The sequence below is a fragment of the Physella acuta genome, unplaced genomic scaffold, assembly GCF_028476545.2.
Source record: "Physella acuta isolate Inbredline_101_S28 unplaced genomic scaffold, ASM2847654v3 ptg000222l, whole genome shotgun sequence".
In the NCBI taxonomy this organism is placed as follows: domain Eukaryota; kingdom Metazoa; phylum Mollusca; class Gastropoda; family Physidae; genus Physella; species Physella acuta.
Genome location: NW_026731741.1, coordinates 627,584 through 641,467, shown reverse-complemented (window position 1 = coordinate 641,467; position 13,884 = coordinate 627,584). Strand labels below are relative to the sequence as shown.

General features: G+C 38.0%; 1 protein-coding gene across 2 annotated transcripts in view; it reads left to right on the top strand.

Annotated features, from left to right (window-relative positions):
• Positions 1–609: 609 nt before the first annotated feature.
• Positions 610–13,884, top strand: part of LOC131937784 (uncharacterized) — a 28,350-nt gene continuing 15,075 nt past the window's right edge. For both annotated transcript variants that reach the window (XM_059295423.1, XM_059295422.1), the window contains exons 1-7: positions 610–754; positions 11,005–11,833; positions 12,280–12,418; positions 12,823–12,916; positions 13,023–13,089; positions 13,205–13,457; positions 13,597–13,724. In XM_059295423.1, the coding sequence (XP_059151406.1) occupies positions 11,340–11,833; positions 12,280–12,418; positions 12,823–12,916; positions 13,023–13,089; positions 13,205–13,457; positions 13,597–13,724 (1,175 nt within the window). In that variant the 5' untranslated portion in view covers positions 610–754; positions 11,005–11,339. The remainder of the gene's footprint in view (positions 755–11,004; positions 11,834–12,279; positions 12,419–12,822; positions 12,917–13,022; positions 13,090–13,204; positions 13,458–13,596; positions 13,725–13,884) is intronic.

The window sequence follows — 13,884 nt, the reverse complement described above, 5'->3', positions numbered from 1 at the left end:
GTTTGATAAATTCGCTATTCGACAGCATCGTCAAGGGTCATTTAATTTACAGCTCTACAGATGCTCATTGAAGGCAAAGTATGAGAACCACCGTCGAATGGGAAATATTAGGACTATAATTTTATGAATGAAAGTTAGAAGTTTCTACAGACTTTACTAGCCTATTCAAGTCTTTGATTAGCTCCTAAAGATCGCTGTGTAACAAATTCTTTAAGGGGAAAAAAAATTGCCAACTTAACCCGGACCGGTTTATATTTTTTTATCGCAGTATTTTGCCGCGGTGTCTAGCAGTCGTCTGTTGGCTATCGTCTGCTAGCAGACAAGACGGGAAAACGAGTGAGGCGAGGCGCAGTTCTGTCCCTTCGTCACGGAGGCGAACGGGGTCAAGTCACTTAGCTCACAGCATTTTGTTGACATTTCTTAGACGTGTGTTGTATCACAGTAGCCAGATTCTGTAACTGGTGGACACATAATCTCAGGTGTTTCTTAGTGTTTCTTATATGTGTGTTGTATCACGGTAGCCAGAGTCTGTAACTTCTGGACACATAATCTCAGGTGTGGATACAATCTCAGGTGTTTCTTTATAAGAGTGTTGTGTCACTATAACTACATTCTGTAACTCGTGGACACATAATCTCAGGTGTTTCTTATATGTGTGTTGTGCCACGGTAACCAGATTCTGTAACTTGTGGACACATAATCTCAGGTGTTTCAACACACAGGATATTTGATGCCAGTAGAGTACACTGTACAGGTAAGGATTAATCCTTGTTTTATTTATCTAGTTTTAAAGGATTTAAAGAAACAAACTCGTACGGCAAGTTCTGTGTTGACGTGTACCCTTGATATATTTATTTTTATTTATTTAGTCTTTCTTTACTTTTTCTAAACTTTCCTCCTTTATCAACTCTAAACTTTTAATACCTTCGTCTAAATCTTACTTTAGCTTTTGTAACTTTACTTTTATATCCTCTACTTCGCTCAAGAAAAATGTTGCGTAATGGCTTTATAAGAGGTCTAAACATAACTAGTTTTAACTGTACGACTTTTAAACTTAACTCTCTATAAAGATTAACGTGTCTAAATATCACTGTGTAAAAACTGTACCCAGGCATCATTTCGCGTGTTTTTCTTTATCTCTGACGTTGTCGTCTGCTAAGGTAGACAGCAGGTGTGGCCTGATTTCTAGCATAGTCTGACGGATCCAAGTCTTGCGACAGTGAGATTCAATCTAACAGCAAATATCGATCACACCTAAATCGGGTTATTCTATGTAGACCATAAACATGTTTACCTGCATGTGAATGCACACGATTTAGTCTAGACTTGGCTTTAATATGTAGCTTGTATTAATTTTGAAGGAATGATGTTTTATCATTTACTTTAAACAATCGGCATAAGCGTTAAAGAATGGGGCGTTTTAATTGAGAATACGGTAAGTGTTAAATTGTCTTGTTTATTTCGTTACGTGGTGTTATGAAGGTTGGAGAAGGGCCGGTGTTAACTCTAAGATGAATGATTGATCTTTCGCCTCCAGTTCCATTTTTCACGGTTGGTTGGGTTGGTCTCGGTCAGCTCAAGCGGAACACACGTGGTTTGATGTAAACAACTTCTTTCATTGACTCTAACACTAGGCTGCTAGCCTGTCTGACTCAACAGGACAGACTGATGCACAAACTGATGGACAGACACACTACTAGACGCACTACCAACCTGCTAGGCAGAAACACTATCAACCTGACTGCCGGATGTACTACTGGAATGACTCATCTCAATGACAGACTGACAAACTGACTGACACACTGACTGACAAACGGACTGACACACTGACTGACACACCACTGGACTAACTGACTGACTCACTCACTGACTGGGTGACTGACTGATACACTGAGTGACTGACTGATATACTACTGGACTGACACACTGACTGATACACTAATAGACTGCTGACTGACTGATATACTACTGGACTGACACACTGACTGATACACTAATAGACTGACTGACTGACTGATATACTACTGGACTGACACACTGACTGATACACTAATAGACTGCTGACTGACTGATACATTACTGGACTGACTGACTGACACACTGGCTGACGCACTACAATCTTGACTGACTGACGCACCAGACTGCTATGCCAGACACCCTTGCTGAATTGAATCAATAATTTTAGACAAACCTGCAGACCCAGCACAATTAATCAAACCGACACACACAATTTTTATCCCGCATGTTTCTCTAGGTCTGGCTAGTCATTGTCTGGCTTCCTTCAGTCCCTGCAGTCCTTTAGTGTTTATAGGGAATACGGGTCCAAAAAATGTCTTTGAAATAGACATTTTCATTTATTTAGTTTTGTTTACTACACAATATAAAACTAGTGCGTCTATGAAATCATTCCCCATCAGAGTACATAACAAAAAACAAACAATAAAAAAATTATGGTTTGAATTTTGATTCTTTCTAAGAAGGTTTTGTTCGATTGTCACAAGTCAATCTTCTATTACTGATACTAATGTCAACACTAGCCCTTGATTTAACCTTAAACCTTAGCCTTAACCTTACTTTGGGAGGGGGGAGGGGGTATGTTACCACTAGCAACACGTGAGCGTTGTGTTGGGCGAGTCCATTGTGGGACAGTGGGTGAAACAATCAGTGAACAAATTCAAGAGGTCAGCGTGTAATTTGTCGTTTCCGAGATCGAATTATATCCTTATCCTTATGATTATTTTGTCCTAATGTCTTTTTTATTTATAGCTCAATAGTGAAGGTAGACCTTTTCCACTTGGTTCGTGAGTCGAGGTTTGCCTATCAAACTTCTTTTGTTGCGTAAGCAGAGGTTTGCCTATCAAACTTCTTTGTTGCGATATGTCATTTTGGTTTGTTATTCAAGGTTTGCGAATTAAGACTCTTTCCTAGCGGCATATTTTTCAATTTACAAATAAAATACATCCAGTGTAATTCAACTAATTAATTGGAGCATTGTTTTTATTTTTTATTTTAAAGAAAACCGGCCGAATACCTCGAGCACGTTTTGCTTGGGTCCACCAATCAAAACCCGCCGCCACTCGCCGATAGACCGAATGATTCACCACGTGACCGTGTGTTTGACTCTGATCAATACAAACTCCGGTCGCTCGTGTGCCGGTCGTTATGAGTGACACACACAGCACGCTAGATTTATATCGATCTCAACACATTCTAAAAAATCGATATCCGAATTTCACTAGTGTTTTATGCGAAACATGTTTGAATTCTCATGACAAGCCAACATTCAGTTGTCTTGTAAACTAGTGTAGGATTTATAAATGTATTTATATATTCTTTGTCAGAACATTAAAGATCAATTACAGCGGTTGCAGCTATAGAAGCTCTAAAATTTGCTGACTTGCGTAACACACACACACACACATACGTTAAGGCTAACTACCATGACGGTACCAACCAGAACAAAGCGCACAACAAGAGACCTGCGATAACCAACAGACCACCAACTGACAACAGACCACCAACTGACCACCAACTGACCAACAGACCACCAACTGACCAACAGACCATCAACTGACCAACAGACCACCAACTGACCAACAGACCACCAACTGACCAACAGACCACCAACTGACCACCGCCCACCTTACTGAAATGTGCTGAGAATGCTTCTCTCCCGCCCATTACGTTTCTTATCTTACAAGAACTCCGTCCATTGTGTACAACAGACTGATAAACCTGCTCATTCTCTAGTTGTCTCTCTGTCCTGTCCAATTACTGCCACCTCCCCACCCGGCTCTGGTGTTCCTTTGTCCAGGAAATTATTCTGTGTGTTTACCTTTTCAAACATACATTATTCACATACGTTAGGTAACGGTTAACATACATGACACGGTCCTAGATCTACAGATACAGAGGCGTAGCGTAGGGAGGGGGGGGGGAGGACGGGGCGGGTGGGTGGGTACATATGTCCCCGGGCGCCGACCCTAGGGGAGCCAAAATAGACACATGAAAAAAAATGTTTCTAGCTGAATTATACAACATATCTATAAGACAATGCTATTACGTAACACAGGGTTGAGCGAGAAGCGCCTTTATCTACCGCATGAAGCACACTATAAGAAACTTCATTGCCTAAACTAGTTAAAATTGTAGAATGTGGACATTCGCAGTATAAACATACCCTTGTCTACCTGGTGAGGGATGTTCGTAGAGTTAGTGATGGTTTTGGATACCGACATTGGTCGCGATGAAGATTTCAAATGATGTGAACATTACATTGTTTTAATGTGAACATGTACTCATTACATTGTTTTTAGTGAATGTACTCACAATAGTTTGGTGCGACCATGTAATCATTACATCGTGTACATTTAAATATAACTAAGTTATTGATTCCGTCTAAAGATTCAAACATTGACATCGCCTTGAATGTAACCCACTAGATCCATGTGTAATTGAACAGTCATGAATTTATTATGACGGAACAGCCACTTGGTCCAATAAGGAAGGAAATCCTTACACAATGGTAAACACTACATACATTTTATTTCTTACAAACAAACTAAACCGCAAGCAAGCGGAAATATAGCAAGGTTAGTTCGATGGGATAATGGCCGTGTTCGATCTCAAGTGTCAATCAAGGGGGACAACCTTTCTGGTGTTGGCTCATCTGGGCACTAACTGTGGTGTCAAGTTTTGTAAGTTTTTTCCTAGTTATGTTTGGGGTTGAAAGTTAAAATTGAATAGGTAAAACTGTTTTTGATTGATGAATGAACAGATTCTGTGTGTCTACTGCGACAGTCAGCTGTCTGGAACGACGGAGGGGATATGGTGAGGTTGTAGTGGGGCGCGGCTGAAAACTTATCGAGGCTATTTATAATGTGTTGGGTTCAAAAGGCAACAAAAAGGAAAATCTTGAAAATCGCCACTCCATTTCGTTGTCTTTTTTAGTAACTGCTTCATACACTCTAAAGCAATTATCGACTGTGTTGGAAAGATGTTTATCGAAAAGGGAGATCGCAAAATTTCGATATCGACAGTGGCGAGATTTGAAGGTCTAAGTCTTACTCGTTGATGCCTGTTTTGACTAGATGGTTAGATTTTAAATTTAGACCACATAATTAGCACTGACCACTATGGGTGTGACATATTGAGTGTGGTGTATTAGACCACATGATTAGCACTGACTATAGGTGTGACATATTGAGTGTGGTGTATTAGACCACATAATTAGCACTGAGTTATTGACATATTGAGTGTGGTGTATTATACCACATGATTAGCACTGAGCTATATAGGTTTGACATATTGAGTGAGGTGTATTAGACCAAATGATTAGCACTGAACTATGTAGGTGTGACACATTGAGTATGGTGTATTAGACCACATGATTAGCACTGACCACTATGGGTGTGACACATTGAGTGTGGTGTATTAGACCACATGATTAGTACTGAGCTATGTAGGTGTGACACATTACATGTAGTGTATTTGATCACATATCGTAATGTGAACATTCTTCCGCCATATCACCGTTTCTACTCACTTCCTTAACTTTCTTAGAATTTTACTTTTGATCTGACTGTAAACCATCCATACATACAACTATAAACCTATCAATACATACAGCTTTGAATAAATTATACGCATATCGATTACCCCGCCCCTACCTCTGTTCTTTACAAAACTTTAAGCCTAATTTGTGTTAGAGAGTAGGAGGGGGGGGGGGGCAACCACAACCCTGCTGACGTCAGCACATTAAAGTTTCATTACAAGAAGATGTGGTTCATGCAGTATTACACTATTTTAAAAAAAAAATACAGTTTACAGTCTATTGTGTTATTATTTTTTTCCCAATATAATTTTTGTTCCTATTAACTAGAATTAGGTATTTATTCAAATCTAATTTAAAGAAGCTTCTTTGTTTCATACACTTTTTAACTTCTTTAAACATACCATTTTAGGCAAATATTTTAAGTCAACACACAATTTGCTAAGAATTCCCGATTACCCATTTCTCAGTAAATATGCCTTATACAGGGAAGTATATGTCCTGAAATAGCGCCTTACTTTACCTTTACACCCCCTCCCCACCTTCCCCTATTATCTCCTAGTCGTAAATCATATTGTTTAAATCACATTGCTTACGTACATCAAACTGTAAAGGGAAATAACTTCTCTAACCATCTTTACCCCAGTTACGTACGGGTAGTACAGGCTAAATCGGGTGACAAGGGAGATAACTAGGAATGCTTAAAGACGCGGACATTCTTTAGTCGCATGGCCCTTGATGTACACAATACAGGTGAGTTGACTCACGTTGATTGCTCTTGTTTGTGAGATCAATTGGGCAGCGCAATTGTGTTTGTACTCTAGCCTTGGCCGCTTGTGTTCACGCTGATGTTTGATTGTCATTGTGCCTGCTGACGCGAGCTGATGAAATTAGTCCACCTTTTTTTACACCTGTGGGGCAGAGTGATTGCGTGTGTGAAATTAACTACTTTTGGTCTTACGACGCTTAGAGTTGTCTCAATTTTGATTTTCATCCCTGTTCGTCTTATTATTACTGTCATAAATGTGAATTAGGCGTCTGGTCTTATAGAACCAAATAGTAGTAAGAGGTTGAGTTATATATTTATGTAGCTATACTGTGAACGCTGTAATAAAAAGACAGATACTTTAGTCAGTTTGATCTCAGACCATAATATTGCGGAAAAATAAGTTGCCTTATAGAAAAAAAGTATCCTTAAAAAAAAAGACTAGCTTATAGGTCTGAAAATTAATATGATTATACATTACAATACACTGTATGATATATATATATATATATATATATATATATATATATATATATATATATATATATATATATATATATGCAGTATTTTTTGGGCGAACTGGGAATTTATCTTTCGGTTAGTTTACATCCTGGTTTAGGAGTCAAGTTTTAGAACAGTTGTTGATCAGGGTTTCTTTTAGACATTAGGTGGGGGGGGGGGGGGGGGATGAGGCATACTTGATGAAACTTTAGCGAAGAAACAGTTGACACTATACATTTGCTATATTAATTATGTATTGTTTCATCCGGTGGGTGTGTCGGGGTGGGGGGAAGGGACGGTCTCTTGAAATGTGGGGGGGGGGGGGGGGGGCACATACCTGAAAGAAACCCTGTGGTTGTTTCGTTTTGTTACAGCACACGTTCAAGCCCTCTTCAATGAAACTTCAAGTCAACATTTTGATAACATGCTAAGATTAGAAGAAAACAACCATATTTGGCTTAAGTAAAAATCCTTTACACGCCGAACAACGAACACTTTAAAAATAGGTCTTGATCAATGAATAATGTATTATTTAACGCTAGTCAGACATGTAGTCAAGTACTGCCTTTATTGCCTTTCTCCATCGACTCATGTTAACGGGGGTGGGGGGGGGGGGTGCTACGTGAAGTCATCTAAATTATTACTTGCCTGAGTGGGCAATAAATGAGTGAATAAAATAAAGGATTGCTGAGGATTTAAACAATTTTGTTCCTTGTTTAATTACTGGGTTCATATATCTTGTTGTGATATCATGCCGGACATTGTTTGTGTGCTTGTGGCTGCAATGGATGTCTTGTGATTTTGTAACTGATATAGATATTTTCTGTTTGAATTCTGTAGCTAACTGCAAACATTGAGAATATAATATGTTGTGATGTTGTAGTTGACATTGAGAATATGTGTTGTGATGTTGTAGTTGACATTGAGAATATAATGTGTTGTGATATTGTAGTTGACTTTGAGAATATAATGTGTTGTGATGTTGTGATTGACATTGAGAATATTATATGTTGTGATGTTATAGATAACAGCATATGTTGCAATATAATAGCTGGCAAATTTTATCTACTACATCCCACGACATACACCCCTCACTTTTAGCACAACTCTCCAGTTTGAGTCATTAGATCTGCCGGATCATTGATTTTTGTATCTGCCGTGACGTTCGTCTCACAGACATTCAACTGTGCCGGTGATTTACGGCAACTTGTGAATCACAGCGAATTGTATATCGCGTCAATCGGGTCGCCTGGTATTCAATAACAGCCTTTCTTCTTTACTGGGTATTAATTCACTAACTTGAAGGTGTTTTTAGGACGTGATTCATTGCAATATATCAAGGCACGCTGGGGGGGGGGGGGGGGGAATTTCTGTGCTTGTATTGTCCCTGTCCTACACACTGTGCTGTCAACTTGCCTCATGTAACAGCCATACATTTTACTTCAACGTGCTGTCTGAACACGATTGAAGCACTTATTACGTCACCAATCCACTCCTTCCCCCCATCCAAGCCGTTTCCTTATTAAGACTACCCACGGGCCTTAGATATCATTAGTTATTTTTAATGCTGTAATGATAGAATGGATGGTTGGATAGTAGGTGATAAGGAGCGCTGCTGATGTAAATCACAAGCTATATAGTTGTGGGTCTCGATCATGGTCTCCTGATCGGTATTAGGTTACTGACGTCTGATTCTAAAATTGTATGTGTATATATAGGTGTATATATCATATAAGTGTATATATATATATATATATATATATATATATATATATATATATATATATGCGTATGCATATGCGTGCACTTTTTTGTATATCAGAAAAAATCATAGCTCGCATGTCTGACACTTTGAGTTTACTCATCTCTAATACGTACCTGTCACAAGTTTCGTCATCAGATATTTAACTAACCACTGAGCTGTCCTATACTGACCACTGACCTGCTCTATAAAACCTGCAATCAGCTCCACCTAAAGACACTCCTATTCAGTCCTTTAACCTCGTTAAAGTAAACGTTAAAACAGTTTAAAATAACTTTGTCTCTAATCAGAGTAACCGCCCCTATCATATAAACAAAGTCCTTTAGTCAGCATTAAATCTCTCTCCCAAAATGTTTACCTAATCCAAAGTTTCTTCACTCCCCTGATCCAACCTTTTTGTTTACCCTGCGTTTGTCATGTAAAGAAATCCCCCACGTGCAGATTCGGCGTGCGCGTCTACTTTCACTCAGCTAATCCGAATCGATAAGTTCAATCAATTAAAGGGTAAAAAAATGTATTTCTAATCTAGTCTAAGTCGTGAACGTTATGTTTCTCGTTGGTCGATTCTTCTTTGGTTTTCGTTCATCAATCGTGGATTAGTTTAATCTGGTTTATGTTAATCTTTCGCCTTAAAGGATCAAGTTTTATGTGGATTTTTTCTTATTTTTTTTATGAGCTGCAAACAGGAGGTGGTAAAAAATTGTTTATTCGTGTTTTAAATGTCGTCATAATACTCGGGACATTTGCATAGGCGCCAGCAGGATTTGTTTTTCAAAGGTAGGTCACTCTGCCCCTACGGACAGGAACGCTAACTCGGGTAATTAATAATGTTGTCATTCACAGCTACTTGTTGTATTAAAGTGTTAACTAACTTTTGCCAATCTGCTGGCTCTCTTATATGAAACGTCTGTAGAATTGAGAAACAAAGTGTGTGTTGGGGGTGGGGGAAGCGAGTCCTGTAATTAGATATCCCACTTCGGGGGGGGGGGGAGTCCTGCAACTAGATTACCTCACCCACTTTAATGCTGTGTACATATCAGGTATTTAAAAAAAAAAACTCTGGCCGAGTTTGTCGTACTGGCAAGTCCTTGAGATTTGGCCACTCATTACCGTACTTGCCTGAAAAAATAACCAACCTCGTGACGACACCAGGCCGCTGAATATATAGAACATTTATGTGGGTAAACATGACGTAGGTCGAGTTTATTCTTAATCGTGCCAGATATTTCGTTTCAAAAGTGGACAAAAAAAGTGATTCATATAATTCTAGCAATGCGATTCAGTATCTCAGGTCTTAAGCATTCCATAGGTGTACTATTCAGACATTTTTATTATATTGAAAACTGATATGATAGTAGACCTACTAATACATCTATACGCAGTTTTTAGAAGTATATCACCATTCATGTTTAAAATGTATTTAAATTAACCGAACCTAGTTGTTAGAGGGGTGTCACCCGGTACGGTCCGCACCCCCGCCCCCCCCCCTCCGCTCTTATTTATTGTAAGTTTCTCTCAGCTTAATTTGTACATTTATTGTACCTCTCTAATGATTATTTTGTATAAATCAAGTTGATATCTTTACTATTATATTGGAACATTTGTACTAATCTACAGGATATTTTATAAGAACACACTTGTTCGGATGAAATGAATACTAATTCATTTCACCTCTTGTGCCAGTGTATAGGATGCTATAAATGTTTTCAAAGACTAAGTCTAGGAGAAGTGGTGTTGTAGAACGTTATTAACATTGTAATATTCAACCATAAAACCCTGATGAGAATGAGCAGTGGAGTAGTGTTGTCAAAGAATATTCTGTTACAGTGGCGTAGCGAGGTCGGGTGTCATCCGGTGCGGCACATAATGGTGTCACCCCCCAGAGGCGTAGCGACCCTTACCGGGGACAAACTTTCCTTTCAATTTTCGATTTGCACCCCCCCCCCCCTCAAACTTTCGATTTGCACCCCCCTTAAATTTTTCTCTACATGTTTTGCTATTTTTTGCCTTGGTGTCACCCCTCTAAATGCTGTCACCCGGTGCGGTCCGCACCCCCCCCCCCCTCGCTACGCCTCTGTTCTGTTACATGTTCAAGTATTATTACAGTATAGGTCGTGGTCTCACAACTTCATGGGCTTTTCGTGGTGTGTGTTTAGTCACATTTTCATGGGGCTTTTCGTGGTGTGTTTAGTGGTTTCTATTTAGTGGTGTCTGTTTAGTGGTGTCTGCTTAGTGGTGTCTCTTTAGTGGTGTCTTAACTCCAGGAGCTATTCGTGGTTGAAAAACTCTTCACGCCAAAAACTCTCACTGTCTCGCTATTTCTTTTTTTAAAAAAATCCAACTTTTATTTAAAAATAAACCTTATCTCACCCATACAAATGTATCGCACCAAACATAAAGTCGTGTTGTTTTCTTTCTACACAGATGCCGTGTGATCATACCAGACGACTCAATGGATTCGATCATAAATTTCGCCCAGTTGCATATCTAGGGCAGTATTAAGAACATCAATTAAAACTACAGCATAAAGCAAGGTCGGTAGAAGATTATCAACCAGAACAACAGCATTAAACTAGGGCCAGTTCAAGAACTCCAATTAGAACAACAGTGTATAAATATGGCCATTTGTAGAACTTCAATTCCTAGTCGTCATTAAAAATATAATAGCACAGAATCAAAACAACGACGATTACTCGACTAGTTATGTGTGATTGCGATGATTTTCTCGTAATTTAGTGGATAAAAAAAACACCCACAATATGCATAATACACATTTTCCGTTAAGGATCTTGGTAGGGATTCTATTGATGTCGTGCACTGTACATATATGGTCAGCAGTGGACGCCGAGTTTATATTGACCAACACCACAATTACAACATTAGCAGGACGAGGGTCAGTGCTCGAGTCTCACGCTTGCAACAGCTTTCTAGAATGTCGACAAAGTTTAAACAACACCGTATGCAAGGACAAAAACGTCTGCCAGGAAATTCTAACCTGCAATGGCAGGAACGGATGGCCAAGCGTGGAGTACCCAATGCAGACGTGGGACTACCACAACACGTCAGATAGATGTACTGTGATGAATAGCCTCCCCTTACCCTACCAGCCGCCTACATCTCACTGGGCAGGGTACAGAACTCTGCTGGTCAACAGCAGCAGTGCTGTGACGTCTGTGTGTTACTTCCACATGAACTCTTCCACCAGCAGCAGTTTTACTCTAGTCTTTTGGTTGTCAGCATCATGCCAGAACTGGTACGTTTGCTTTGGTACTTCTAAAGTCTCCAACAGGATTAGTACGTATATCTTCTCCAACAGTAGAAAGTTACAGACTATACATGATTTGCTAAATTAATAGGCTATTTGCCATTTTTTCTTCCCATCTCTGATGGTATCACCTTAGGCGTCATAATGTATATTCAACTCCCTTGAAAAAGCAGATTTAGCTATATTTTGGTGTCACCCTGTGCAGTCAACACCCCACTCCCAATCATTACGACGCTACTGTTATTTTAAATTAGAGATGGTGTTTTATATATAAGCCTATAGGCCTATTAACTAAAGTTATATGAAGGAGGTGGGTTTATATAAAAATTTTTTTACATTTTTATGTGCATGATATCTTAGGGGGAGTGTTGTCATCAATAAAATAATATGTTAAATGGCATGCTAACATGTATTTTTTAAAAATATATTTGTAGCTCAGTGCTCGAAATGAAACAAGCCAATAGTAAACCATCACTGTATCTACGAGCCACCAACACATCAATCTGTTTAGATCAACAACAGTGTGTTCAACAGCCTGATATCAAAACCAATCTTTCTGTCATCTTTGTCAGGGTATGTACTGCTCTATTTACTGGTGATTAAAGATTAGACCAATAATACATTCAATATTCCATTTTCATCAGGATAACTTAAGGGTTATTCACTTGTCATTAAAGATAATAAAAAACTTCAATATTCTATTTCCATTGGGATAATTGATGGTATATTAACTGGTGATTAAATTAAAGTAATAATACATTCAATATTCCATTTTCATCATGGTCTATTCATTATTCCCTTGTTTAAACTTGAATCCCATATAAAAATGAATAGCTAACATTGTAATTCAATAACATTGTTATTATATCTTCTTGTATATTTTTTAAATAGTTGGCTAAATTCAGTATTTATTTTGTTGCTAACATTGAATAACATTTAACTAATGCATATTTTCCTTAATAAATATTTTTCTATAGGTCATTGGAACTCAGCTGAAAATTTTCATAGGAAATTCTGTTCTAAATAAGACTGACATCAACATAACAGATCTTTACATTGGCACCAATGAAGGTAAGATAATCAATATATCTTTTCCACACAGCCAAATGTCAGTACAAGCTTTTAAGATTTATTTTACTTAATTTGGGATTCAAACAATGATTTTTTTGGTTACCAGGTCAAAAAAATGATGACCACTTTTTCATTTTTGGAGTTGAGTATTATAAAGATGCTCTTACAAACAGGTTGGTTTACGTAATTTTTTAGAAAGTATATGTATATACACATAACACAAACATATTATAAAGGCCTACATATAAATATATAAATCAAGATGTATTGTACCCTATGTATTTTCAGAGAGATGTCTTACCTAACAAACGGACAGAATGATACAACAACAGAGTTCAAGGACTGCCAGTGTCCAATAGATCTAGAAACATTGACCAGTGGTGACAACTGTACAAACAACATTTTGTCCTATCCTAGACTCAATCGCACCATCACATATTATGACTTGGGTGTTGTGTTCTTGAATTCCACAACTAAAAAATGGGCTTCACCAGATCATGGCTCTATCAATTTTACCATTAACTTAAATGGTTCTTTCCAGGTAAACTTAACTTAGCAGTACGAATTAAGCAACATGATATTCATTTATTAAACTTTTCAATAGCAAAATCTTTATTTTAAATTTATTTTTAAAATTAAAAAAAAAAAAATCTGTTAAATTATTCTTCTTTGTTTTTCAGATTGAAACAATATCCATTGCATTTGATTCTCAATTTCCAAACCAAGTTTATGCCACTTTCATCTCTAGTGAATCAATTTCCCCCTCAAGAAACTTAACTTGTGATAACAAAATTTGTAAACTGACAATGTAAGTCTGACCTTTACTTTACAAAAAAGTAGGCCCAGATCTGTTTTTAAAACAAACAAAAATGTTGTTTTACAATGATTCCCTCTATTGTCCCTCTGTTGTTAATTTTATACATAATAAAATAAAAGGATGTATTGACACAATCATTTTGTTAAAATAT